Source organism: Pan troglodytes, chromosome 2 (genome assembly GCF_028858775.2).
Source record: "Pan troglodytes isolate AG18354 chromosome 2, NHGRI_mPanTro3-v2.0_pri, whole genome shotgun sequence".
NCBI classification, from domain to species: domain Eukaryota; kingdom Metazoa; phylum Chordata; class Mammalia; order Primates; family Hominidae; genus Pan; species Pan troglodytes.
The window spans coordinates 127,924,633-127,951,043 of NC_086015.1; the positions used below are offsets into that span (position 1 = coordinate 127,924,633).

The 26,411-nt window shown below is 44.1% G+C and overlaps 1 protein-coding gene across 27 annotated transcripts in view; it reads left to right on the forward strand.

Moving 5' to 3' along the window:
• KALRN (kalirin RhoGEF kinase) overlaps positions 1-26,411 on the forward strand; it is a 690,517-nt gene that overhangs the window by 609,494 nt on the left and 54,612 nt on the right. For 26 of the 27 annotated variants that reach the window (XM_016941792.4, XM_016941780.4, XM_016941788.4 and 23 more), the window contains 11 exons: positions 3,388-3,518; positions 8,203-8,269; positions 10,034-10,137; positions 10,320-10,389; positions 11,019-11,105; positions 11,953-12,045; positions 13,516-13,566; positions 14,445-14,522; positions 19,022-19,207; positions 19,585-19,756; positions 24,245-24,483. In XM_016941792.4, the coding sequence (XP_016797281.2) occupies positions 3,388-3,518; positions 8,203-8,269; positions 10,034-10,137; positions 10,320-10,389; positions 11,019-11,105; positions 11,953-12,045; positions 13,516-13,566; positions 14,445-14,522; positions 19,022-19,207; positions 19,585-19,756; positions 24,245-24,483 (1,278 nt within the window). Of the gene's footprint in view, positions 1-3,387; positions 3,519-8,202; positions 8,270-10,033; positions 10,138-10,319; positions 10,390-11,018; positions 11,106-11,952; positions 12,046-13,515; positions 13,567-14,444; positions 14,523-19,021; positions 19,208-19,584; positions 19,757-24,244; positions 24,484-25,056; positions 25,236-26,411 lie in introns of those variants that run through there. The other variant, XM_016941795.4, reaches the window with a different exon arrangement.

Genomic DNA, 26,411 nt, shown 5'->3' on the forward strand with positions numbered 1-26,411 from the left:
ATTTGCTCCTTCACCGTATACTCACAATGCTGCTCCTGCCTGGAATGTCCTCCCATTGGCATATCCAGCGAAAGTCTCTTATTTATCCATTCTCAGTTCAAGCATTGCCTCTTCCATTAAGTCTTTCCTTCTCCACCCCACCATAGAGCCACCTGCTCCTTTTGTTCATCCTCCATTGTACCCTGTGTCTCTATAAGAGTGCCCGTTTTGGCTTAGATTATGGAGGCCAGGGAGCTTTGTCTTATTCATCCTCATTTCTCCAGCACTTTGCAAATATTTAGCATGTAGTAGATGTTCAATAAATATTTGCCTGAATTCAAATCAGTGGTTACAATACTATGTGATGAAAGCCGTGCAGGGAGTATGTAAAGAGTGTCTATAGGTGCCCAGAGAAGGGGCAGGTTATGAGTATATGATCCCAGATCCAGCGCCCAGGAAATGTGTTCATTTTAAATATGGGGATGACCTTCCTCCACACTTCATCACATATTTGAATCTATTTGCATTTCTATTCCCCATCCTTGGATTGACTATGGGAACATTTGTTGCTCTATCCCCATGTACCTTTTCCTTTGTCCTCTGAGACTATTTGTGCCCTGAGCTCCAGGTGGGGCAGAAGTCCTCACTGTGGCAGAAACCTGGCCACCACTGCCTGTTTTCTCCCAGGAGCAGAACAGAGAATTTTAGGTCAACCCTAGTTGCCCTTAGCTGGGGCTCAGTATCCCAACTCTAGCATAGGTAGCTAGGTCTTCAGAGGCAATCACTCTTGAATTATTACAAGCATTAAAATCAAACCCATTGTTTTAGGCAGACTATCTAGCATATAGCTTTAGCCAAATTCTTTCTTCCTCTTGTCCTTCTCTCTCACTGTTGCCATCCCAGAGAGTCCTCCCCTAGAGATAACCTGGGCTACTTTGCTTATAGAACAGGTCAGGTAGGAGGAGAGGGAAGTATTTCCCCATTTGACATAATGGACTCCTCAGATGTTCTTCGTTCTGTAGAAAGGTTGAGAGTGGACCACACAAAGCTGGATGCTCCATGGGAGTGCCTGTGGGCAGAGGTGTCTCCCTGGGAAGGGGTAGGAGCACAGAGGATACCACTGAGCAGCAATTCACTAGAGGAAAACATTTATTTCTTCTAAGGGCAAAGGGATGGAACTGTGAATGAACTTCAGCAGCATCTAATGGTCAAGCGAGCCTATAAACCAAGGCTTGTTTCCCAGGCATTGCAGTCACCATGCTACCACTCAACAGGCTGCAGAACAAAGGCTGAAACAGGACAATGGGGAGAAGGAGAGAAGAGGAAGTAAAAGGCATGTAATCAGATCAATCACCAGCTGGGCCCATCTGCCCAGGAGCCTGTCTCTGGTGATGGTACCAGAAGACATGTCATTGGAATGCCTGCCTGTGTGCTTGGTTGTCAAGCCTCAGCACCAGACACTCTCATTTCCTTAATAACCGGTTACAGATCCTGTATCTATAAATTGAGCTAAACCCTTCTTGACCTTTCCATATTTTTAGCCTATACTGCTGCTCTGGATATAACAACTTCCATGGCTGATTACTTGTTCTGTGAATACTTTTATCTCAAGTTAAAAGAAATTCTCTCTTGAGTTTGAAGACCCTGTCCTCTTAGTTCCAGTTTCTAGTGTTGGTAACAAATTCATGTTTAGCCCTTGGCACATTTTGTCAATTTGGGGGTGGGGGAATGGAAGGTTTGATATCTCTGCTTAGTGTTATGTTTTTCAGATTCAAATCTTCATATTCTCCATCTTTTCTTATAAAATGGACCATCAGGAACCTCATTACTTTTTGATTTATTTCTCTGGACCTTTCTGTTCTACCTGTTTAGCCTATGTTAAAATAGAGCAACTAAGAGCATCGTGACAATACTCCAAGTGCAGCTCACTGAAGGCCAAGCTGAAGCCTTTACTTCCTACCTTTTTGGACTGCATTTTTTAAAATCTTTGTGACTTTAACCTTAGGGCTAATGTTTTCAAAAACTACTAAATGAAACTGTTTCTGTTAGCTGCAGTAGCTGGTTTAGGCAGGCATCTTGTAAGAACAGTTTAGGGCCAGGCACGCTGTCTCACACCTGTAATCCCAGCATTTTGAGAGGCTGAGGTGGGAGTATCACTTGAGCCCAGGAGTTCAAGACCAGCCTGGGCAATGTAATGAGACCCAGTCTCTTAAAAAAACAAACAAACAAACAAAAAAGATTAGCTGGATATGGTGGTGCATGACTGTCCCAGTTATTTGGGAGGCTGAGGTGAGAGGATTGCTTGAGCCTAGGAGGTCAAGGCTGCAGCGAGCCATGATTGCACCACTGTACTCCAGTCTGGGCAATAGAGTGAGACCCTGTCTCAAAATAGATAGATAGATAGATAGATAGATAGATAGATAGATAGATAGATAGATAGATATTATGGCTGGGTGCATTGGCTCATGCTTGTAACCCCAACACTTTGGGAGACTGAAGCGGGAGGATCACTTGAGCCCAGGAGTTCAAGACCAGCCTGGGCAACATAGTGAGACCCTGTCTCAACAATAAAATAATAATAATAATAATAATAATAATAATAATAAAGAATAGCCTTAGATTAGTCTCTCATTATTTGTTTTACAGTTGCCCAACTTGACCTTACTCTCCAGCCTCACTGTCTATCCACCCTACTTCTGCCAATTTGCATAATGAAATGCTAAATGTCACTGTGTAATCCTTCTTCCAGGACACTTGTAAAAGTGTTAAGATTGACTCCATTTTGAATATTTTTATCGTTAACAGTTCCATCCATGGGGACAGGGGAAAACCCCATCATCATAGGACATTTTTAACTTCTCAAAGGGGTTGTACAGCTATTATCTCGGCCTATTCCTTAGAAATCTGTAGAGAGGGAAGATTTAATTTGAAAACTGAGAAAAACTGAAGCATGGAACAATTTTAGCTATCTCACATAAATCATTCAGTGACTAGCAGGTCTGGGATTCAAATTTAGGTTCTTTTACCCTTAGTTCCCTCTGGAGTACCATATTCACCCTTTTCACTTGTTTTCTTTTGTAACTGCATATTTGGTATAGAATTGCAATCGTTAGCATTACCTCTGGAGCTCTTAACTAGAGATAGTCACTTTGACAATTTCATTATGTCTGGGAAATTGGCAGCACATAGATGCCAAGTACATCCTGGTTGCCTGAGAAGGTGGCAGCTCTGGGCTCCCTGCTGCAGGAGGATAAAGTCTCTGGTCTGCTAGTGCTTCACTGTGGTTTGGTGAGAACAGCCTTGGCTACTGATTTTCCATGTTGTCTGTGGCTAGGCTGGGAGGACACAGGGATTCCAAATGACTTTTCAAAGTACACTTCTCTAAGCCTGTTTATTCTCTCTTTTCAGAGTCTAGAAGGAAGCTCATACCGGGGGAGCTTGAAAGACCCTGCAGGCTGCCTGAATGAGGGGATGGCCCCACCCACACCTCCTAAAAACCCAGAAGAAGAACAGAAAGCCAAGGCCCTGAGAGGCAGGATGTAAGTGGCTTCCCCAGTTCCTCCCTGTGGTGCACATGTGAGTGCGGTGGACAATGGACAAAGGTTGGGGAAAATTCGAGAGGGGTTCCCCACGCTGTTTCCGCTGACATCTTTCATTCTAAGACTCAGATCTGTACAGCATAGCACTGATAAACATTGAGCCACTTTGGCACTGACTTGATTGAAGTTTAGGCTAAAGTATATTCTGTGAGATAGCAGCTATTACTGACAAAGTGTGGTTGTAGGTCTGTTAGAAATTTAAAACAGTGATAAAAGGAAAATGGCAAAGTTGAGGAAACTATGAGACTGTTACTGAGGGCCTATAGAATCAGAGAGTCTCTGACCGTGGCAGATAGTCTGATAGAGATCACCTAAGAAAACATTTCCCCAAATGTAGGAAAGTTATATATAGAGGAAGGAGCTGTTGTACCACCAAGCAGGTCCTGTCTCTACTCCTTCTCCAAAGGTTTTAATTTTGCATCTGTTTCTGGGATTAGTTCCAAGAGAACTTCTTCTCCACTTTGAATAGTTAGTGGTAAAATAAAATTCATAATGCAGAACAATCCCATGTTATGCAAGAGTTACCTATGTTGATATGAAGTCAATCTGTTATTTGAGTTGATCAAGAATATACCACATACCACTAGTGCAAAAGCAGAACTCCTCCAAAACTTTCATTTTCTTTTTCTTTTCTATCTTTTTTTTTTTTTTTTTTTTTTTTTTTTGAGACAGGGTCTTGCTTGGTCACCCAGACTAAAGTACAGTGGTATGATCATAGCTCACTGCAGCTTTGACCTCCTGGGCTCAAGGGATCCTCTCACCTCAGCCTCCCAACTAGCTGGGACTACAGGTGTGCGCCACCATGCCTGGCTAATTATTTTATTTTTTGTAGAGATGGAGTCTTGCTTGGTTGCCCTGGCTGGTCTGGGACTCCTAGGCTCAAGTAATCCTCCTGCCTCAGCCTCCCAAAGTGTTGGGATTACAGGCAGGATCCACTGCACTTGGCCAACTTTTGTTTTCTTGTTTAGGGTTGGACTCTGTGTTGGAAGCAGAGCTACTGATGAGTCTTAGACATAGCTCAGCATGTGAGAGATTATAAGCAGTAGTAAGAATTGGGAAGGCAGGTGTGAAGGGTCCCTCCCTGTTGTTAATTAGCCTGCCTTTCTCTCTCAAATTCATCACTCCTTTAGCCTAGCCACAGACATGAAAACTAGCAAAAATAAGTGAGGCCGGGTCCTTCTGTTACCTAGAAATGTACAAAGTGTCTATTTATGAGTTTCTGTTTCCTAGGAAACAAAAGTGAGAACATCACAGTGAAGGCCTGGTTTGAAAGCAGGGCTATCACTTCATAGTGGAGATGAACAAGTAGCATGTAAATCCTGAAATTCTGTATTTACCCCCTCAGCTTTGTGAGTACTCAGGGGGAACCCCAAGAAGTTGGTAAATGGAATAGAGGTTGATAAATGCCATACCCAAAGGGAAATTTCCTAGCACTTGCACAAAGCTGAGTCTCCTTAGCTTCTCAGGTTGTTGTTACACAGGTGAGGCCAAGTTGGAGCTGATGTCTTAGTCCTTTGTCAAGTCAAAGCAAAGCTTAAGTCAGAAAGGTGACCTCTGAGGTGGCAGGTGACCCTGGGAAAAGCCAGTCACTACTCTTTTTTTTTTTTTTTTTTTTTTTGAGATGGAGTCTCTTTTGCCCAGGCCAGAGTGCAGTGGCACTATCTCGGCTCACTGCAAGCTCTGCCTCCCGGGTTCACACCATTCTCCTGCCTTAGCCTCCCAAAGTAGCTGGGACTACAGGCACCCGCCACCGCATCTGGCTAATTTTTTGTATTTTTAGTAGAGACGGGGTTTCACTGTGTTAGCCAGGATGGTCTCGATCTCCTGACCTCGTGATCCGCCAGCCTCAGCCTCCCAAAGTGCTGGGATTACAGGCGTGAGCCACCACACCCAGCCGCCAGTCACTACTCTTAGCATGTAGCTTGAACCGGCCTTTGAGCAGTCATTTAAGCCATTGCCCAGATTCAACAGGCCACAGAAGTTTGCTGTCTCTTTTGCCCACTTTACGCATCTCTTCTCCCTCTTCTCATTCTTGCCAAAATCCACACCTCTTCACATCCTGAGCTATCTTGAAAATGCAGCTGTTAGAGTATCTCATACCTCTTACTATATCTCATCCTTATTCTCTCCTGCTGTACTTTATGGTCTTGATGAAAGGGTGGTGTATAGGTGTTTCACTGTAAACCATATGTGAGGCCAGAGGCTGAGGGGTGTAGTGAACCAAGACTCAATCCAGAAGATGGCAGTAGGGCGTCAAAGGGTTAAATGAGAGCTCCGTGGAGAAAAGATGAACACAAATAGTCATTTGTCCAGGAGAAGAAAAAAGTTGAGAATGGAGTTACTTGTCTTCAAGTTTTAGTCATTCATTCAACAAATACTGGTCTAACACCAGTATGTACCATCAGTGGGATACATCAGTGAATAAGACAAATAATAACAACATAAGTCTTTGCTCTCATGGCAAGTTTAAATTCTAGTGGGAGAAATCAGACAATAAACAAAATAAATTATGTATTATGTTGGAAACAAGAAAAAGAAAAAAAAATAGAGCAGTGTAAGGGAGATCCAGAGAATAAATGAGGCCATGCTGCAATTTTAAATGGCCCTGGCATTTGCACAAAGACCGGGGGAGGTAAATTAGCCATGGAGAAAAAGTGTTCTCAAGAGAGAGAACAGCCAGTGCAATGAATCTAAGAGATTTTCTGTGGAAGACCAGCCATTCCCTATCCCTGTGAAAGGAGGTTAGAAGTGGTTCTAACCAGTAGCTGAAATAATTTTAGTTGGACCAAAGAATAACATTTGTTTGTAAATAACTTCTATTAATAAGAACTTATCATGAAAAACATACCTTGTTGTCAGTTCATTTGGCAATTAATTGTGCACTGCCTTGCAATGCCTGCAGTTTAAATCCTTGATGTCACTTTTCAGAATGTCTTTTAATACATCATGGTCTCCTTCATTAACCCTTCAAGGGAAGAGATGACAGGTCCACTAGCAGCACCTAATACAGTTCCCTTCTCTAAAGGCTGAGAAGCCAAAGATAGCCCTCATCTGTCAGCAAATAGCTTAGGATAAAAATATCGCCTGTAGACAGAGAGCTGGACTTCATCTCCAGAGGGCCCTCCCAGCCCCATATTCCCACTCTAACTTTCCTGTGGGTTTTCTTTTGCCACTTTCTACCAGGCAGTAACTTGGGCCATGGTAAAGATATATTTAAATGCTTTCATTTGGCCTTGCCAGTTCCTTCCTGTGGCCTAAAACACATGATTGTCTGTGCTGGAGAGGGAGCTGTTGGAAGTGCTGGGTGCACTGATAAAGAAGCATGTGTTCCTCTGCTTCCTCCCCATTGCCCAGAGGCCCCAGGCTCCAGGAATGTGGTGGCTTCTGGGGCTATACGGAGCAAGAGTTTCAGATGAATTGCTTCCTGGGTTAAAAATGGTTACCACCCTTGTGCTGGGGTCCCACTTTGACATCTCAGAACTTTATCATTTCTGCTACTTGGGCCCAAAATGCAATTGTGTGGTCCCAGGCAAAACTCATTCCAATCAGATTGGAAGAGTTTGACTCCAGTAGGTTGCACAGCACCACCCTGCCCCTGTGCACAACTTTAGCATTTTATGTAAAGCTCTTTAGTGTCTGGACAAAAGACAGAAAGAGTGTTTGGGTTTGAGGCTTCAAGGACTCCCAAGAGCCAGTCAGAGTAGTTTACCAAGCAGTGGGCTGCTGGGAAAGAGCATGGTCTTTGGACTCTTGCACAACTGGGTTCAAATCCTGGCTCTGCTACTCACTTTGCAATCATGGTCAGGTTACCTAATCTTTCTGTCTCCGCATTTTCATTTATATAAAATAGGTTTTACAATACCTACCTTATTATAAGCATGGGAAAACCCAGATGAAGGGAGTGGCACATAGTAAATGGTAGAAAGAATTAACAAGAAAGAAACCAAGAGAGCAAATGTCCTTGTAATTGTTAAATCCTGCATCCTGGAGAAGGTAGTGCTGCATTAAACGTGTGATTTTGGAATGTCTGCAGTCCATCTTTCTGGCCTTGACTGGGGGTTTTCCAGGCCAGTTACCATGATACCTATCTGAATAATTGCAGCTTCCATATCTTAAAAACTTCACTTGATATCTATCCTTGTCTTGGAGGACTTACAGGTTGGTAATCAAATAAATGTCTTTCTCTTCTTGTTAAGTGAAGAATGGAGCTGAAATGAAGGAAGAAAAGTCTCATCTTAACCCCTGCCCAGCCTCAAAGCTTTCAGAACACAGTTTTGCCAAAATGGTTGTCAATCTTTCTGCCCTCTGTCTATACAATCGTTCAGTTGTAGGTGAGGGAGAAACATATGAAGAATAGAAAGAAGAATGTGAGGTACTGAGCGTCATTTTTCGTGTGACTATTGTATGTCACCTGGGGAAGTCCTTTCTGGCCTTGGTGTCCTCAGCCCTTCAGTAGGGCCTCCTCTAGGGAAAGCATCCGTAAGCATCTTTCCCAGGAGATAAGTGTGGGTGTTTTAAGGGGTCTTATCATAAAGGTGCCAAAGTAACTTTTCTGTAAACTTAAGTGAAGATTTTTGGCTTAACAATGAAGAGGAACACTCACTGTTCTTAATCTCCTGCTCAGGTTTGTCCTGAATGAGCTGGTACAGACAGAGAAAGACTACGTCAAGGATCTGGGCATTGTGGTGGAGGTAAGTAGAGGGTTCCAGGTGGGTCTGTGGTCACCCAACCAGGAGCACGTTGGACCCTACCTAGGCCAAGGTGTTTTAATCTGATGGTTACATGTACTTTACTGTCTGAGCACTTGCAGAAATGAAAATAAAAATGGTAATAAGTAGAATATGTAGGCAATATTTTTCTTTTCCCCTTAAAATAAGATATTTAGAGGGAAGTAGTGGCCTGAATGTTATAGCATTTGGGGGAGCCTCTTGGTTAGAGTGGAACTCATTCCACTTTGTTTTAGGTGACCAAGCTATTGTCTTAAGAGCTTTTCTTTGATGTTTAGCTATGTGGACATATATTCTTCAGAGCTATGAGCCACATAGGCATAAAACAGTTCATTCTTAGTGGGATCTTAGGGCTTATACATTTCCATAGATTTTAAGGGTAAGTGTTATAGCTAGCAAAAAGACAGATAAAAGAAAAACCCACCAATGAGCAAGGTTGACAGGTCCACAGTTAAGAGTCAACTTGGTAGTAAATTAAACAAATCTAGCTCTGTAGGGATTCACTTAAGAGGGACTTAGATGCTTGGATGAAAAAAAAAAGCCTGAGAAAGTAAATGGGTAACTTGAATGGCTTAGAGCCCTATTGTTAATCATCTTGAAAGAACATGAAGTCTAAAAGTTCTCAGCCGGGTGCGGTGGCTCATGCCTGTAATCCCAGCACTTTGGGAGGCCGAGACGGGTGGATCACGAGGTCAGGAGATCAAGACCGTCCTGGCTAACACAGTGAAACCCCGTATCTACTAAAAATATTAAAAAATTAGCCGGGCGTGGTGGTGGGCACCTGTAGTCCCAGCTACTCAGGAGGCCGAGGCAGGAGAATGGTGTGAACCTGGGAGGCGGAGCTTGCAGTGAGCTGAGATCGCGCCACCGCACTCCAGCCTGGGCGACAGAGCGAGACTCCATCTCAAAAAATAAAAGTAAAAATAAAACAAAAAAATAAAAATTCTATGCCTAAAGCTTACATTGCCTGCTGGTTCCTTACATTTGGCCTGAGTTCCCATCCTGTGAAATCTGCTGACTTAGGGTTTTGTATTTGCTTATTCTGAATCTTGGATAAACAGATTAACCAGCCATATAGAAAACCTGAATTTTAACTTACGGAAAGTTATTCTTGTCTTTTTGTGGGGCTGGGGGGTGGAAGAGGTACAACAGCTTCCATATGCAGTCCAGCCCAGGAGTAGAGGACGAGGGAATCTGAAGACTGGGAGGCTGAAATGCAGGGAACTCAGACATCAGTGGTGCGATTATGGACAAGTCATCATCCAACACCCAGGTGCCTGGGTTTTCTTGTCTGTCAGATGGGGATAATGCTACCTGTCCAACCTCAAAACCTGATTTTAAAACAGAAATGAAATTCTCTATGATCACATTTTATAGACTATAAAGTATTAACATATTAAGACTTATTTCTAGGCCAGATGTATCTAGTTCTGAGCCTTTATAGACCTGATTAACTTGGATTGGGAGAAGGAAGAGGGACAGCTTATTGTTTTCTTCTGTGCTCTGCTTTCTTAAGGGGACTGGAGACAAAGAAGGGGATCCTGAAACTCATAAAAGTTTTCTCTATTGCTCTGCACCGGGGGTAAAAGACCTGGTTGAAACCACAGAAGCATTTGTCCGCAAACTCATGCAGAGAGTGTGGGCTTGCAGGGGTGCTGTGGTGTGTGGCATGGCCCAGAAAGCTTTCCTGTGAAAATATGCTACTAACCATTGCCTTTGCTGCTGCAGGGCTTCATGAAGAGAATAGAAGAAAAGGGTGTCCCTGAGGATATGCGAGGAAAGGACAAAATCGTGTTTGGAAATATTCATCAGATTTATGACTGGCATAAGGAGTAAGTGTTAATGCTGCCCCGAGGATCCAGTGTCCTGGGAATCCAGGACTTGAGTCCTCTTCCTGCATCTGACTCAAGGAGTAGGGCTTAGGGGAGAGTCTTCTGTAATTCATCTTATTATTGAGAAATAATACAGTTCTGAATAATGTGGCTTCCTTCTCTTATCCCCTTTCTCCTTTTAGTTTTTTCCTGGCGGAACTGGAAAAGTGTATCCAGGAGCAAGACAGATTGGCACAGCTCTTTATTAAGCATGTGAGTGTCTCCCATCACCTCCTCCCCAACTCCTTCACTAGGCTCATTTATGTTCATTTTAAAATCCTGGCCAGGCACAGTGGCTCACACCTGTAATTCCAACACTTTAGGAGGCCAAGGTGGGAGGGTGGCCTGACCCCAGGAATTGAGACCAGCCTGGGCAACATAGTGAGGCCCCCATCTCTACGAAGAATTTAAAAATTAACCAAGGCTGGTGGCACATGCCTATAGTCCTAGCCACTTGGGGGGCTGAGGCAGGAGGATCGCTTGAGCCTGGGAGGTGAAGACTGCAGTGAGCCATGATGGCCCCACCCTGCACTCCAGCCTGGGTGACAGAGCGAGACCCTGTCTCAGAAAAAAAAGTAAATAAAATTTCTTCTCTTCTGCTCTTCCTTGACTGACCTTCTTCTCAGCCCTCTCTAAGTTTTTTTGTTTGTTTTTTTGACCACCTTGGCGATTTGGAAAGTGGCTCTTGCCCACCACATTTATATCCCTGATATTCAGCTGCCTTGGTTCGTCCCCAAGTGTGCCTTTGTCCTTTCTCCACGTGGAGGCCAGCACAGCACTTTGAGATTGAACAAAAGACACAAGATGCCTGACTGTCCACATGTCTCTCTCTACTCTTTCAGGAGCGGAAGCTGCACATCTACGTGTGGTATTGTCAGAATAAGCCGCGCTCAGAGTACATCGTTGCTGAGTATGACGCCTACTTTGAGGTAAGCTGTGCAGGCTTTGCTGAACTGGGGTGGGAGGAAAACTCAGGCCAAAACAGCCACTTTCAGAAATACCAGACGTCATCCATCCATATGTGACCCCCACACAGCACTGTTGACCCATTCATGGCAGGAATAGCTGCCTCAACAGAGAAAGCAGCTTCTTAGCTAAATTCTCATGAGCACCTTCACTTGAGAGGAGCTGAGGTGGCCCAGTCTGGGTTCTGATTTGAGAAGCCCCCATTTGCAGAATAAGCCTGAACACAGAGACGGTTTGAGAAGCTCCAGTTCTTCTTAAGTGACCCTGGAGCAGACTGTACCCACCAGTCCCCCAGGGACCACTTACTGAGGAGCCTTCTGTTGGTTGAAGGGTTTGCAGCCACTTCCTAGTCTGCTTGGTCTAGCCCAGAAGGATTTATTTTGCTGGGAGAAAGGCAGCATCATCACTTAGAAAAAGCGCTCAGCTGAGTGTTTGGAGATCTAAGTTTAGGGCCTGGGTCCATAGGCTTGTGTGTCCTAGAAGAAGCCCCTTTTCCCTGCCTTTGCCCTGAAGCGGTGGAGAGAATAAGGCCCCTCCAGCTTTTCTCCCAGGACTGGGATGAAGACCAAGGTGTGGAAGTACTCACTGTAAAAGCATGGGAGGAAGGCAGGAAGCCAGTGGTGATGTGTGTTATGTGTTGTTCATAACAAGTGAACAGTCCTCTAGGCAATTTTACCTCTCACATTACTTAAAGATTCTTCAACTTCATTGGAAAACATGTAGACCTGTCTTCCATGCCTTTGAACCCTTATTCAGAGCACCCCAGTTCTTCAGTTCCTTTTTCTTCTAATATTGCTGCCTGTGTTTCAGGAGGTAAAACAGGAGATAAATCAGAGGCTGACACTGAGTGACTTCCTCATCAAGCCCATTCAGAGAATAACAAAATACCAGTTGCTCCTCAAGGTAAGAAGCTGGGAGCCTGGGTGAGGGCTGGAGAAGGATCCATCAGGCTCAGAGCAGGTTAGCAGTAGAGCTAGGGGTTCTGTCTCCACCACACTGTCCCAAAGGACTGTGAACTGTGGGAGGGGTGGTAGGGACATGGGAACTTTTATCTGACTGCTGGTTACTCTGTCAGCTTTGCTCCCAAATAAACTGCATGGCTGTTCTTCCTGCCCTTAAGGTGGGTTGTTACTTGATTTTATTTTTTCAATTCACATTCTTACTTTGTCTCAATCATTGACTTGATACCTTTAAAAAATAAGAAGAATATAATATCAGAGTGAACTACAAGGGAGAAAGAAAGGGAAAGGCAAGGCTTTAGAAATCTTAGATTAGTAATACCTAAAATTTGATTTTATATATATATATAAAATAAATATATTATATAAAATCAATATATTTTATATATAATCAATATATATTATAAAGTATAATATATATGTATATATTTGAGGCAGGGTCTCACTCTGTCACCCAGGCTGCAGTGCAGTGGCACAGTCATAGCTCACTGCAGCCTCAAATGCCTGAGCTCAAGCGATTCTCCCTTCTCAGCCTCCCAAGTAGCTAGGACAACAGATGCATGTCATCATGCCTGGCTAATTTTTTATTTTTTTTGTAGAGACAGGGTCTCACTATGTTGCTCAGGCTGGTCTCAAACTCCTGGCCTCAAGCAGCCCTCCCACCTCGGCCTCCCAAAGTGTTGAGATTACAGGCATGAGCCACTGTGCCCGGCCTAATTATATTTTAAACAATGGCTTAACTTGATTCATCTTATGGAACTAGGAAGCTAAATAGAAAAGAGAGACTTAACTTTCCTTTCTCTCCTTTCTTGTCATAATCCCCCTTTCCTTTGTCTTCCCTCCCTCTCACTCTTCCTTCTCCCATAGCTTTGAAATTTTGAGGCTGGGTGCAGTCACTCACGCCTGTAATCCCAGAACTTTGGGAGACCGAGGCAGGTGGATCACCTGAGGTCAGGAGTTTGAGACCAACCTGGCCAACATGGTGAAACACATCTCTACCGAAAATACAAAAATTAGCTGAGCGTGGTGGCACTTGCCTGTAATCCCAACTACTCAGGAGGCTGAGGCAGGAGAATCGCTTGAACCTAGGAGGCACAGGTTACGGTGAGCCAAAATTGCACCACTGCACTCCAGCCTGGGCAACAGAATGAGACTCTGTCTCAAAAAAAAAAAAAAAAAAAGAAAGAAAGAAAGAAAGAAAGAAAAGAAATTTTGAATATTCTGGGAGTTCTCTCTATGTTATTACATCTTACATGACTCATAATTTCATTTCTCAGCTACTCTAAACCATTGCCACTTCTGCTGGGAAGGAAAGTCTCCAGGGTGTTATTGTATTTTTATGATAAGTTTTTTCCCAGCTATTTTACTAATTTTACCCCTTCCCACACTCTTCCCTGCTTCCCCTACTTGTTAGGACTTCCTGAGATACAGTGAGAAGGCTGGTTTGGAGTGTTCAGATATCGAGGTGAGTTTTCTGCTTGTAATGCTTGCTGTTCTTAGGGACCATATTGGATATCTTTCTCTAGAGGGGAAAAGATTGTCTCAGGAGGACCGTGGATCCAGGTGGACCCCTCTCAGACAGTAAAAGGCTCTTGTAAACAGCTTTGTACCTGCTTGAGGAATGGCAAGTGTTAACACAGTGTTTCCTAGAACTCAAGAAATCTGTCCTGGGGTGCACTAGAGCTTAGCCCCACTGGTGTTCTTTTGGCTCCTGGTGACACATAGTGGGAAAAGGGTAACCCCTTAATATCCTTCAGAGATTAGATGTAAGTTGCACAAAAGCCTCAGTATGCAATTTTATTCGTGAAGGCAAGTATTATTTGAGTCAAACATGTAAAGTATTCCATTTTCACCTCCCTGTCCAAACCCTGCAGACTACTTCCAAGTGAAGTCCTTTGAGACAATGTCACTATGGGATTATTTTAAGCCAGGGAGGTTACAGACCATTCTGACAGATTATTTTAGTTGAAAACCTCTAGTGTTTCACAAGCCAGGCTAAGCTGTTGCCTGGGCAGCCAGGAAGCAACAGAGAGAAGAAAGAAAATCTGAGAAGGCAAGGGAATGGATGAACAAAAACAGGAAGGTAGGGAAAGGAGGGGCTGAGTAATATTCCCCCAACATATGCTCAGTGACTGACATGGAGCCCCTGTGCTGAGGACCAACACCCTCCCTCTAGAACAGAAAGCCCCACACTCTCTGAGAGTGGACAGCCAGAACCAGCATCCCTTCCTAGAATAAAGGAGCCACCAGAGATGAAGTCCCTGTTTTCCAGCACTGAATTACCAAGAGCTTCCTGCCTGAGTGCTGTTCCCCCTCCTGAGTAACAGTTGTTCTATCCCACAGAAAGCAGTGGAGTTAATGTGCCTTGTTCCCAAACGCTGCAATGACATGATGAATCTAGGACGTCTGCAGGGCTTTGAGGTGAGTCTTTAAGAATGCGTCTAAGCCCACTCTCTCCAGGACAGTAGGAGTCCAGACTGTTGCGGCTTCCTCCCCCTGAAGCCTTGTGTCCTGCCTGTGCCTCCTTCACTCACCACTATGCCTTCCTACCCGGGCCCCTCTGGTTCACAGTCCTGGAAGATGCATCTCTGTAGGAAGTCCAGCAGTAGGGAGGTCATAAGAAGTTACAGAGCATTTGACCAAACCAAAATCAGAATTCCAAGGAGATTGGAAAGACCCAGAATTCTTTTTTTTTTTTTTTTTTTTTTTTTTTTTGAGACAGGGTCTTGCCCTGTCACCCAGGCTGGAGTGCAGAGTGGTGCAATCCTGGCTTACTGCAGCCTCAGCCTCCTGGGCTCAAGCAGCCCTCCCACCTCAGCCTCCTGAGAAGCTGGACTCCAGTCACACACCACCATACCTGGCTTATTTTTAAATATTTTTTATATTATAAAGATGGGGTTTTGCCATGGTGCCAGGCTAGGAAAGACCCAGAGTTCTTTATGAGTGTTTAGACCTGATAGTGACCTCTTCCTTTCCCTTCTTGATTGATAAAGCAGGGACTGTGAGTGACAGCAGGGCTATGTGATAGAAGTGGAATTAGGCAGGAGAATGGAACACCTGTTTTTTGAGAAGGTGGTTCTGGCTTTTTAGTTAAATGAATAGTTAAAACTCTAAAACATTACAGTACAAAGTTCTGTTATTTGAAGAGGGGAATCAAGTCTGCAGGGAAATGGCTGTGTCCCAAAGATTTTGGTTTAAGTGAACATACAAGTTTACTAGGGCTGCCAAAACAAAGTACCATAAATTGGGCAGCTTAAACAACAGAGATTTATTGTCTCACATTTCTAGAGGCTAGAGGTCTGAAATCAAGGTACTGTCAGGTACCTCCTGAGAGCTGTGAGGGAGGGGTCTGCCCCAGGCCTTTCTCTTTGGCTTGTAGATGGCTGTCTTTATGTTCACATGGCATTCTCCCTGTATCTTCACATTCCCTTCCCTCTGTGTTATCTCTGTGGCCAAGTTTCCTTTTTTTTTTAAACAGAGTTTTTGCTCTTGTTGCCCAGGCTGGAGTGCAGTGGCGACAAAACCTCCTCCTCCTGGGTTCAAGCGATTCTCCTGCCTCAGTCTCCTGAGTAGCTGGGATTACAGGCATGTGCCACCACACCCGGCTAATTTTTTGTATTTTTAGTAGAGACGGGGTTTCTCCATGTTGGTCAGGCTAGTCTCGAACTCCCGACCTCAGGTGATCCGCCCTCCTCGGCCTCCCAAAGTGCTGGGATTATAGGCGTGAGCCACCACACTGGGCCGTTTCCTTTTTTTAAATAAGGACATCAGTCATATTCTATTAGGGCTTACTGGCATGACCACTTGACTTTAACTTGATTGCCTCTGTAAAGACCCCATTTCCCAATAAGGTCATGTGCTGACATTCTGGGATTTTAGGGGCTAGGACTTCAACATAGGAATTGATGGGGGCATGGAAGGAGAGAAAACACAATTCAGCCCATAACAGAGAACCTTTGAAGAGGAAATTGACTTTCTAATTTAAACTTAATAACTGACTGTTATTAATGTATATCCAAACCTAATAAATTAACCACACACAATATGTTTTTAAGATTAATATGATAAAATTGGAACTGACACAATTATTGATTGGTACCTAGTAGTTGTTGATCCCCTTAGAGAAAGATGTGGATCTTTTATTTCCCAGCAGTCTGAAACCTAAGCTTTCATTATTCCTTTTTGGGGCGAAGGGATTACTAGAATTTGAGATAATTCAGAAATAAATGGCTTTTTTTTTTATGGCTAAACTAGAATGAAATAGATACAAGACAGAGATATAGTTGACTCATACTCATACCACTGTATGAGTAATTTACGGGATAGTATATTTAAGTTAGCTTTCATGCATTGGATTCATGACATTCTTGAGCCAAATTCTCTTCTCCTCCTTGCCCTTTCAGCCCATCCCATGTGTCCCTGTCTGCTTTTCATGCTTTGCTGTGACAGGAACTATGTGGCTGGTTTTCTTTGCTGTGCATTTTTCATAGGCTCTTGGTCTTCCAAAGCAGGCTGGAGACATTAGTGTAAGCAGGGTTACTCGGCAGACACACACTGGGTTCTTAACCATTTTTCTTCCGTCATACTGGGTGGAGTTTTATACATTTTCCCTTGCCATTACATCAGGTCTGAGGCTATACTGGACAAACCAAGAGATCCCTTTTGCTCTTCAACCTTGAAGACCCCATGTTTTCTGAACAGGAGTCTAACTGTGCTTCTCTGGGTCTCTGGAGGAAGTGACCACTCAGGAGGAGTGGTGTCTGATTGTGCTGTCTATCCCAAGTTAAACTTCACAGGAGCTGTGTTGTACATGTGAGTGTGTGTGTGTGTGTGTGTGTGTGTGTCTGTGTGCGCATATAAGGGCACCCGCAAGCACAGAATCAAGCTTTTTTTTTTTTTTGAGATGGAGTCTTGCTCTGTCGCCCAGGCTGGAGTACAGTGGCATGATCTCAGCTCACTGCAACCTCCGCCTCCTGGGTTCAGGCGATTCTCCTGTCTCAGCCTCCCAAGTAGCTGGGATTACAGGCAGGCACCACCACGCCCGGCTAATTTTTGTATTTTTAGTAGAGATGGGGTTTTACCATGCTGGCCAGGCTGGTCTCGATCTCCTGACCTGGTGATCCGCCGGCCTCGGCCTCCCAAAGTGCTAGGATTACAGGCGTGAGCCACTGCACCCAGCCCAGAATCAAGCTTTTAAGTTAAGCACTGCTGTCTCTTGTTTTTGTCAAGCCACCAGAACCTGCTTTTTGCATTCCTTCAGCTAACTGGGAAGAACAGTGAGCATGTGTCTATTCCCTCAGCCCATAGCTTTGGGCTTGAGAGAAGTTAGAGCCTCCTCTTTTAAATTCCCCCAAACTTTCAGATCCTCTGGCTTTCCCTTTGGTGCTGGCCGAGCTATAACCCATGATAGGTTCTTGTGTAATATTAATAGAGCTTTCCTGGCTAGCTGGTCACTGGCTTAATATTAACTTTAGACCAGAGTAGAGATAAGCCTGTTTGGCTGCTAACATTGGCAGTAAGGAGCCATGATCCAAGCAGAGGGCAGGCACTTCTCAGGAACACAAAATAAAAATGACCCCTCTGCTGGATAGTGTTTGGAATAAGGCATCACATGAAGGGAATGGCCACATTTGTGCCAAAGGGTAGAGTTGTCGCCTGAGAAAGAACACCTGAATTTCAGAGGAGGCCCTCTGATTGCTCTCTCTGATGTCAGGGTCATCTTGTTGCAAAGCAATAGAAGTGCAAGGTGCTCTGACAGAGTCTGGGAAGACTTTCTGGGTTGGGCCATATTCCCTTTGAAGCTGTGAAGATGTCTCTGAAAATCTCATTAGAAACTGGCAAACCAAATAGGTTCTACCTCCTCAGCTAGGTGTCAGGTGGCCTAGTAGCTGGAATCATTTTTATTTTTTTATTTTATTAATTTTTAAAAATTTATTCATGTATTTATTTATTTAGATACAGAATCTCACTCTGTTGCCCAGGTTGGAGTGCAGTGGTGCAGTTTTGGCTCACCACAACCTCCGCCTCCCAGGTTCAAGTGATCCTCGTGCCTCAGCCTCCTAAGTAGCTGGGACTACAGGCACACGCCACCACCCCTGGCTAATTTTTATATTTTTAGTAGAGATGAGGTTTCGCCATGTTGGGCAGGCTGGTCTTGAACTCCTGACCTCAGGTAATCCACCTGGCTTGGCCTCCCAAAGTTCTGGGATTACAGGCATGAGCACCGCACCCACCCTGGAGTCATTTTTAGAAGAATCACAGAACCCAGAAAAGTATCTACCAGCTTATAAAATATGGAGACCTATCTATAGTACCCCCAACTTTACCTGTTGGCCTATAACTAGAAACTAAGATTTCAGAATTTCTCCATCCTAAAATAATTGAAGAAGAGAGGGGAGTGACTTATCAGAGTATCTGTGGTCCTGCCTTCATCACTTCCCTTGTCTACAGGTGAGTTCAAGGTTGGTGGCCATGAGAATGCCCTTGGTCCTTGGCCCATACTGCAAAGGAACCAGGCAGGCACCGTTCTCAGAGCTCTGAGGATGGAAAGGCCACTTGCAGCTCCAAGTGTCACCTACTTTCTATTGTCTTTTCAATAAAAAACAAGAAGGGCCAGGATTATGGCTTTTCTGCTAATGATATTACCTTCCTGCCTTCTGGCATTTGCCTGGAGCTGTTTCTCAGTGGTTCCGCAGCTTGCTTTCCCTTTCCCTCCAGGGCCCTAGTGTGAACAGGAAAGTGGCCAAGGTCGGCCCCTGGATGAGTGGGTGGGTCCTAATTCAGTCTCTTCCTAGAGCCCTGAGGCTTTTGTTGTCAAATCTGTTGCCCGTATCCCCAGATGGGGAGGTTCTGTGGACCCAGAGGGCAGTGGCTCTCTCTCCATTTTTCATTCACTTCACCCCAGCCTGTCTTTCCTTCAGGGCACCCTGACTGCTCAGGGGAAGCTGCTGCAGCAGGACACATTCTATGTGATCGAGCTGGATGCGGGCATGCAGTCCCGGACCAAAGAGAGGCGCGTGTTCCTCTTCGAGCAGATTGTCATCTTCAGTGAACTGCTCAGGAAGGGATCCCTCACCCCTGGCTACATGTTCAAAAGGAGCATCAAGGTGAGGATCCCAATGGTGATGAGAAGAGGCAAGGAAGAGCCCAGTTCTTGGGAGCTGCTTCCCTAAGACGAGGCACTGGATTTGTGACATCCAGAACCGTGAAGATCTTTCAGCCTAATAACATTCGGTCATGGAGACTGAACGACAGTGATTATCTGTGAGCTGAAGTGACAGGCTGAGCCAGTCTCTGGCATGATCCTGCAGGTTCCCTGGGATCGTGTCACTCACCCAGAGACAAAAACCTAAGTACTGTCCTGCTAGATCCAGGGCAAAATTTGGAAGCTTGTCCTGAAATAGAAACTTTGAGGAAGAGTAATATGTTGCTGATTTTTAAAAAATCTCTTAAATGTAAAAAGGATCAACTTGTTTTCTTCCAGATGAATTACTTGGTCCTGGAGGAGAATGTGGACAATGATCCCTGCAAGTTTGCACTCATGAACAGAGAGACTTCTGAGAGGGTCGTTCTGCAAGCCGCCAACGCTGACATCCAGCAGGCCTGGGTGCAGGACATCAATCAAGTCTTAGAAACACAGCGAGACTTTTTGAATGGTGGGTGCTGGGCTTGGTTCCTTGCAGGGCTGTGTAAGGGGACTCCACGACCTCTGAGCTTCCTTGGGTCTAGGTTCATGTTGAGTTATGAACCCAGATCACATTTTATAGGTATTCCAACTTTGTAGTTTTCAGAAACACTTTAGAATTTTCCTGAAGCTGAATACACAAGCACAACAGATAGGGTATGAAAAAGAAGCTCCATCTTTCTGATAGAAGAGATTTCACTTATAGGACACAGGATATATGTCTTGTGGCCATCACTACCACCTGGTACTAATTTGGGCAAAAGTCTGAGATAGGCACATCCTCTGTGTCTAAGGAACCAGGACCGGCTAGAAATGATATGTGTTTTTCCACTTTTCACAGCTTCTCTAGTGTTAACTAGAGATAAATGAGAGTTTGACCAATCAGTTCAAATCCCTCCTCTGCTCCCAACAGTGTGAGAGCCTACATAAGCCACATTACTAGCCAACCTTACCCCTTTTAAATGAGAGATGATTGCTAACTTTAAATTTCTGTAATACCCTGAAACTTCCTAGAAGAAAATTTGTGGTTACACAGAGGGTGTAGCTCTTTGTGGCCCTTGCAGGAGCTCCCTCATGGGTGGTGTGAACTGGAGTGAAGTAGAGTTGCCACTTTGTATATATTTCTTTATTTTTTCCCCTGCTGGGGTTTTCTTCACACTGAGCTTGGCATGGGAAAGGGGTATGCGATTTTAAGCTAGTGGCTGATCTCTGCTGACTTGGTTAGCTCAGAAGTCTAACCAAGCAGAAATAGAGCTTGAAGTTGAATGCAAAACGTAAGTAGTAATGAAGTAAACCTGAAGACTCAGAAAACACATATGCCTGTATATAGACACACACACACACACACACACACACACACACACACACACACACACACACACACAACCACCTTTGGGTATACCACCTCTTCCTGCCTGTCCTGAGATCTGTACTACATGGCCATACGTGCTCACAGGAGTGCACACACAGGTACATGCATGTACACACATACAGGCCCACCCTCGGATGTGTCACCTTTTCATGCCAGTACTAGGATCTGGACTCTTTCAAATGATCCAAATACAGCATTTTCTGGGTGTCTAGAGTGGAACTGAATGCTGAAGGGAAAGATAAAAGGTGCCATACGAGTTGAGGACCTTGAGGAGTCATGACATTTCTCTGGGCCTTGTGGCTGGTTTTGTGAAAAAGAGAGTTCAGGTAGATCTACTGTGCCCATGCTGGCATGCTCTGTGATGGGCCAGTCTTCCTAGAAGCAGGACACCTGGCATCCTCCCTACAATATCAGTTTCCCTGTATTATAAGGGATTTAGCACAGTGTTTTAAAGACAAATAGAAGGAGATCATGTAACAGGATGCCATGACTTTTTAAGATAGAACATGAGACTTCAAAGCAATTTTGCACTTACAGAAAGTATTTTTGGGCCAGGCTCCTGGCCCTTAACTGTAAAAAAAATTTGGTGAAAAACAACTAGACTAAGTGATCTCTAGGATTCTTTTCACTCTAAAATGTCTAAAATTAAACACCAGCCCAGCCCTGAGGGATGGTAATGAAAGTTTTATATGGCTTATGATTTCTGAATATAATATACAACTTCAAATGAACACTTTTGTTGATAAAATAATTTTATGCAAAAATGTGTTCATATATAAAAAGATCTGTTTAAATTGCATTCTATTAGGAGTTTCTGATAGATTCTAAGCTGAAATTAGGGATTTTAAAATTCATCAATTTGGGACAAAAGAAAAATAAGGTGCAACAGTAAGTTGAAACAAGAAGTTATTGACATAACAATAATGGCTCCTGTGTATTGAATCCTTGCTCTGTGCCAGGCACTATGCTAAGCATTTTACATGGTTTTTCACATTTAATCCTCACGCCAACATGGAGAGGTAAGTACTATTGTCCTACTTTTTTCAAGTGAGGAAAAGGAGACTCAGAACTTGTCCAAGGTCACAGAAGCAGTAAGTGATAGAAACAGTACTTGAATCCACAGCTATAGGACTTCAAATTAAGGTTGTGAACCACAAAACTGCAGTATAGGTGCTAGTGTTAGGGCACTCATTTATTTAATTATGATCTCCCTAGCAACCAAAGTGAAGAAAGAAACAGGATCAGACATAAGACACTGTATCGATCAGTCAAAAACAAACCCTGTAGGGACACACAGTTTTCTTGATTCTGAGAACTAAGTTATGCAAATGGAGGCTGGTGAAAGAATACAGGCTGTCCATTTAGCTTATTTAAGAAGGCATTCTATTTTCAAATGTTTTAGCACAATTATTGTAAATAACCAGGTGATATCACAATTCCATGTGATGGGAATTGATTCATAAAATCAGTTTGATAAGGCCTACTTTATAACTCTGCTATGTACTTAGAACTTGGAACTGTATTTATTTAGGCATAGTCAATGATTCAGACCTTTACTTGGTTCCAAGAGACCTTTCTCCTAATGAATCATGGAGATACAGTCAGCCCTTGGTATCCACAGGGAATTGGTTCCAAGACCTCCCGAGGATACCAGAGTCTGTGGATGCTCAAGTCCCTTACATAAAATGGCATAGTGTTTGCATATGACCTGTGTACATCATCCTGTACTTTAAATCATCTCTAGATTGTTTATAATACCCGATATAATGTACATGCTATGTAAATGATTGTTATACTATATTGTTTATGGAATGACAAGAAAAAAAACTCTGTACATGTTCAGTACAGACCACAACCATCCTTTTCTCCCCCATATATTTTCTTTCTTTCTTTTTTTTTTTTTTTTTTCTTTTTTTGAGACAGAATCTCACTCTGTTGCCCAGGCTGGAGTGCAGTGGCGCAATCTCAGTTCACTGCAAATCTCCACCTCCTGAGTTCAAGCGATTCTCATGCCTCAGCCTCCTGAGAAGCTGGGATTACAGGTGTATGCCACCAATACAAAAATACAGAAATGCTAATTTTTGTATTTTTAGTAGAGACAAGGTTTTGCCATGTTGGCCATGGCTGGTCCTGAACTCCTGGCCTCAAGTGATCCACCCGCCTTGGCCTCCCAGAGTGCTGGGATTACAGGCATGCACCACTGTGCCTGGCCCTTCCCATATATTTTCAATCCACAGTTGGTTGAATCCATGGTTGTGGAGCTCACAGATACAGTGGGCTGACTGTATTACTGAACTAGGTTATCATCTCCTAAATACTTAATGCCACAAAACACTCCTCAGTGAGAGAGGCAGTGCTCTGGTGGGCCTGTTATTACTTTGACACGTACAAGAGACAAGGATGTGATGACGGACCAGGGCCAGGCTTCTACTTACAGAGAGGTGTGCAGGCATCTCAGAGCCAATCTTTCCTTCTGAGACCTCAAGTAGAAAGGAAGTGTGACCCTATGCTGAGTCCTGTTGAGGTATGTACCTATCACAGTAGAAATATCCTTGTAATTGAGAAGTTCTCTGGGCCCCAGCTGTTAACCCACTTAAATAGCTGTTACAGTGCAAACTGATAAAAATGACATAATCGGCCAACCTTTGAAGTCATTCTTAAAGAATTGGACCTGTATGGCATTTGCCTGGCTCTCCCTCTTTAGTTCTCAGACCTTGCAACCTTGTTACCTTAAACTCAATAAAACAAAGCTCCAGTCTTCTCCTTCACATCAGCTTATTCTCCTGTCTTCTGAGTTCCACTGACTGCCATCCTCCGAGTCTCCAAACCTGAGCCATCCTCGATTTTTGCATTGCTTTTCCCACCTAGGCTGTCACAGTCTCATCTCTCCCGACCTCACTATGCCCACATCCGTTCCACATCCCACTGGTCCTGCTCTCCTAGACCTTCTACCTCTCGCTTTTACCATTCCGTGGCTTCTGAATTAGACAAGAAGCCTTCTGTCTCATCCTCTCCAGTCCCTCCTCCTAACCACTACAAGGTCAGTGTTCCTCAAATGTCGCTCTCTGATGATAGAATCTCAATTTAAAGCTTTAAAGTTCATTGCATCCAATTACTTTTCATGACCTTCAGAATTCAGTCCAGACTCATTGGACTCACTTTCTAGACTTTTCATACCATGGCACTTCCCACCTCACAGACCCTTCTGGTTTCCTCTTCCTCCTAGACACTCTTGACTACTTCCTGTTCCCCTCGCCAACACGTCACACTTGCTTCCTTCCTGCAGCCTAAGTGCCAGAGTCTGGCCACAGCTGTCTTCCGAAGCTCTTTGTTATTACCACCACACACATATTACAGAGCCTTCTCTCTCTTTGCACAACCCTTGGCACCTCACATACGGCACCGTTTTGTTTGTTGTATTTTCATTATTTAGATAGATGTCTTAGTTCTCCCATTGCCTTAAAAACAAGGGTAGTGTTTTTCTCACTTATCCACACGATGCCTAACACAAAGCCTTGGACCTAAGAGGCCTCCAAATCCTTGTGGGATTCCCAAAGCTTAGGGTAACCACCTGCTCTTATCCCACAGCACTGCAATCGCCCATTGAGTATCAACGGAAAGAAAGGAGCACAGCTGTGACGAGGTCTCAACCTGCCAGGCTTCCCCAAGCCAGCCCCAGGCCCTACTCCTCTGTTCCTGCGGGCTCAGAGAAGCCCCCAAAGGGCTCCAGCTATAACCCACCTCTGCCTCCCCTGAAGATATCTACCTCCAATGGCAGTCCAGGGTTTGAATACCACCAGCCTGGGGACAAGTTCGAAGCCAGCAAGGTAAGTGACAACTCATTACTCCCACCCTTGTCACTACGATGGCATAGCCTCAGGGGTTACTTTAGGAAGAGAAGGAGTCTCGGTCTGTCATCCAGGCTGGAGTGCAATGGCACCATCTCAGCTCACTGCAACCTCTGCCTCCCAGGTTCAAGGGAATTCTGTCTCAGCCTCCCGAGTAGCTGGGACTGCAGGCGCCCTACCATACCCAGCTAATTTTTGTATTTTTAGTACAGATGGGGTTTCACCATGTTGGCCAGGCTGGTCTCAAATTCCTGGCCTCAGGCGATATGGCCACTTCAGCCTCCCACAGTGCTGGGATTACAGGTGTGAGCCACTGCACCCGGCCAGGAAGTAGCATCTTTTAATGCTTGCTGATTATTTTAGCAGGAACAGCACACTAAGTACAGTCTAGTCTCAATTATGTTTTCCTTTCCCGATAAACTGAGTGAGTTATACCAGTTCCCTGTGGCATAAATCATCATAAAAATGGATGATTTTTGCTAAATAGAGTAGTTTCAGTGTGGATCATCGTCATCTAAAAGTCACAGCTGTAGTGTTTGACATCTTAAAAAGAGATCACCCTTTCTAATGATGACCTGCCTCGAGCACCTACTGAAAGAAGTTCCCAGTTCTTCACCACCTGTTGGCTGATGTGGAAGGGAAGTCGATCATCAGTGTGTGAATGGGAGAAGCCTGACTTGGATTGAATGCTTGTCGTCGATAATCCACAATTCAAACATCACCATAAGGAGAGTCAAAGACTCAACCATAGACTTAGTCTACACGGCTATTTTGCCCCTACAAGGTAGGTAAAACAGGAGAGAAATGGGAAAAGTGCTAGATTAGGAATCAGGCAAACCTGGTTTCTATTCCCAGTTCTGCAACTCACTTGCTTTAGAACCTTAGCGAGTTAGTTAACCTCATTAGGCCTCAGTTTTCTCTAGAACTCAGTGGCTCTATGAATAGGAACACTTACATTTTTTATCTACATGTTCCAGTTTTATAGTTTTATTTCTCCCCAAAATTATTAGTTTATATTGGTTATGTTAAAAAATTATTAGTGTCCAAGTTCAATCCTGTATTAGAGTAACCATACTGATTTGTTCTATCACATCACCTGGAAATGATTTTCCACCTTAAAAAACAATCCTGCCTTTGTGAATAAACTGAAGTCACTGGCATTTTGTCAAACATATCGGGCCAGATGCGCTGGCTCATGCCTGTAATCCCAGCACTTTGGGAGGCCAAGGCAGGGTGATGGCTTGGGCTCAAGAGCTCAAGACCAGCCTGGGCAACATAGCAAGAACTCATCTCTAATAAAACTTTAAAAAAAAAAAATTAGCCAGGCACGGTAGCATGCACCTGTTGTCCCAGCTACTGAGGCAGGAGAATCACTTGAGCCTGGGAAGTCGAGGCTACAGTGAGCTATGACTCTGCCACAGCACTCTAGCCTAGGTGACATAGCAAGACCGTGTCTCAAAAACAAACAAACAAACAAAAAGTATATACTGAAGAATTTGTATGTATATCCTGTATGTATATACATATGGAATATATATGTATATACTGAAGAATTTCTGGCTCTTACCATGCTCTATGAGGCAGCCAGTCCTCCTTGGAAAGTTACAAGTCTGTCTAGAGGCAGCTGCCCTGAAATAGACTCACATGAAAAGGTCATGGGCAGCATCTCTTATATTATTGAGTAGGGGAGGGTACCTGGTGCCTGCAGGAAGTTGGGTAAGGGTAGATCATGGCCTTGCCTTTGAATTGGGCAGAGATATCATCCTTAGTCCTGTCTCAAAGAGGGTCAGAATATAGAGTAAAGCCAACGCACTTTCAAAAAGAGAAAAATTTAATATCAAACAATCCGTGTTCTTTCCATTGAAGGATTGTGACCCCTGACATGACCCTTGCCCTGACCTCATTCT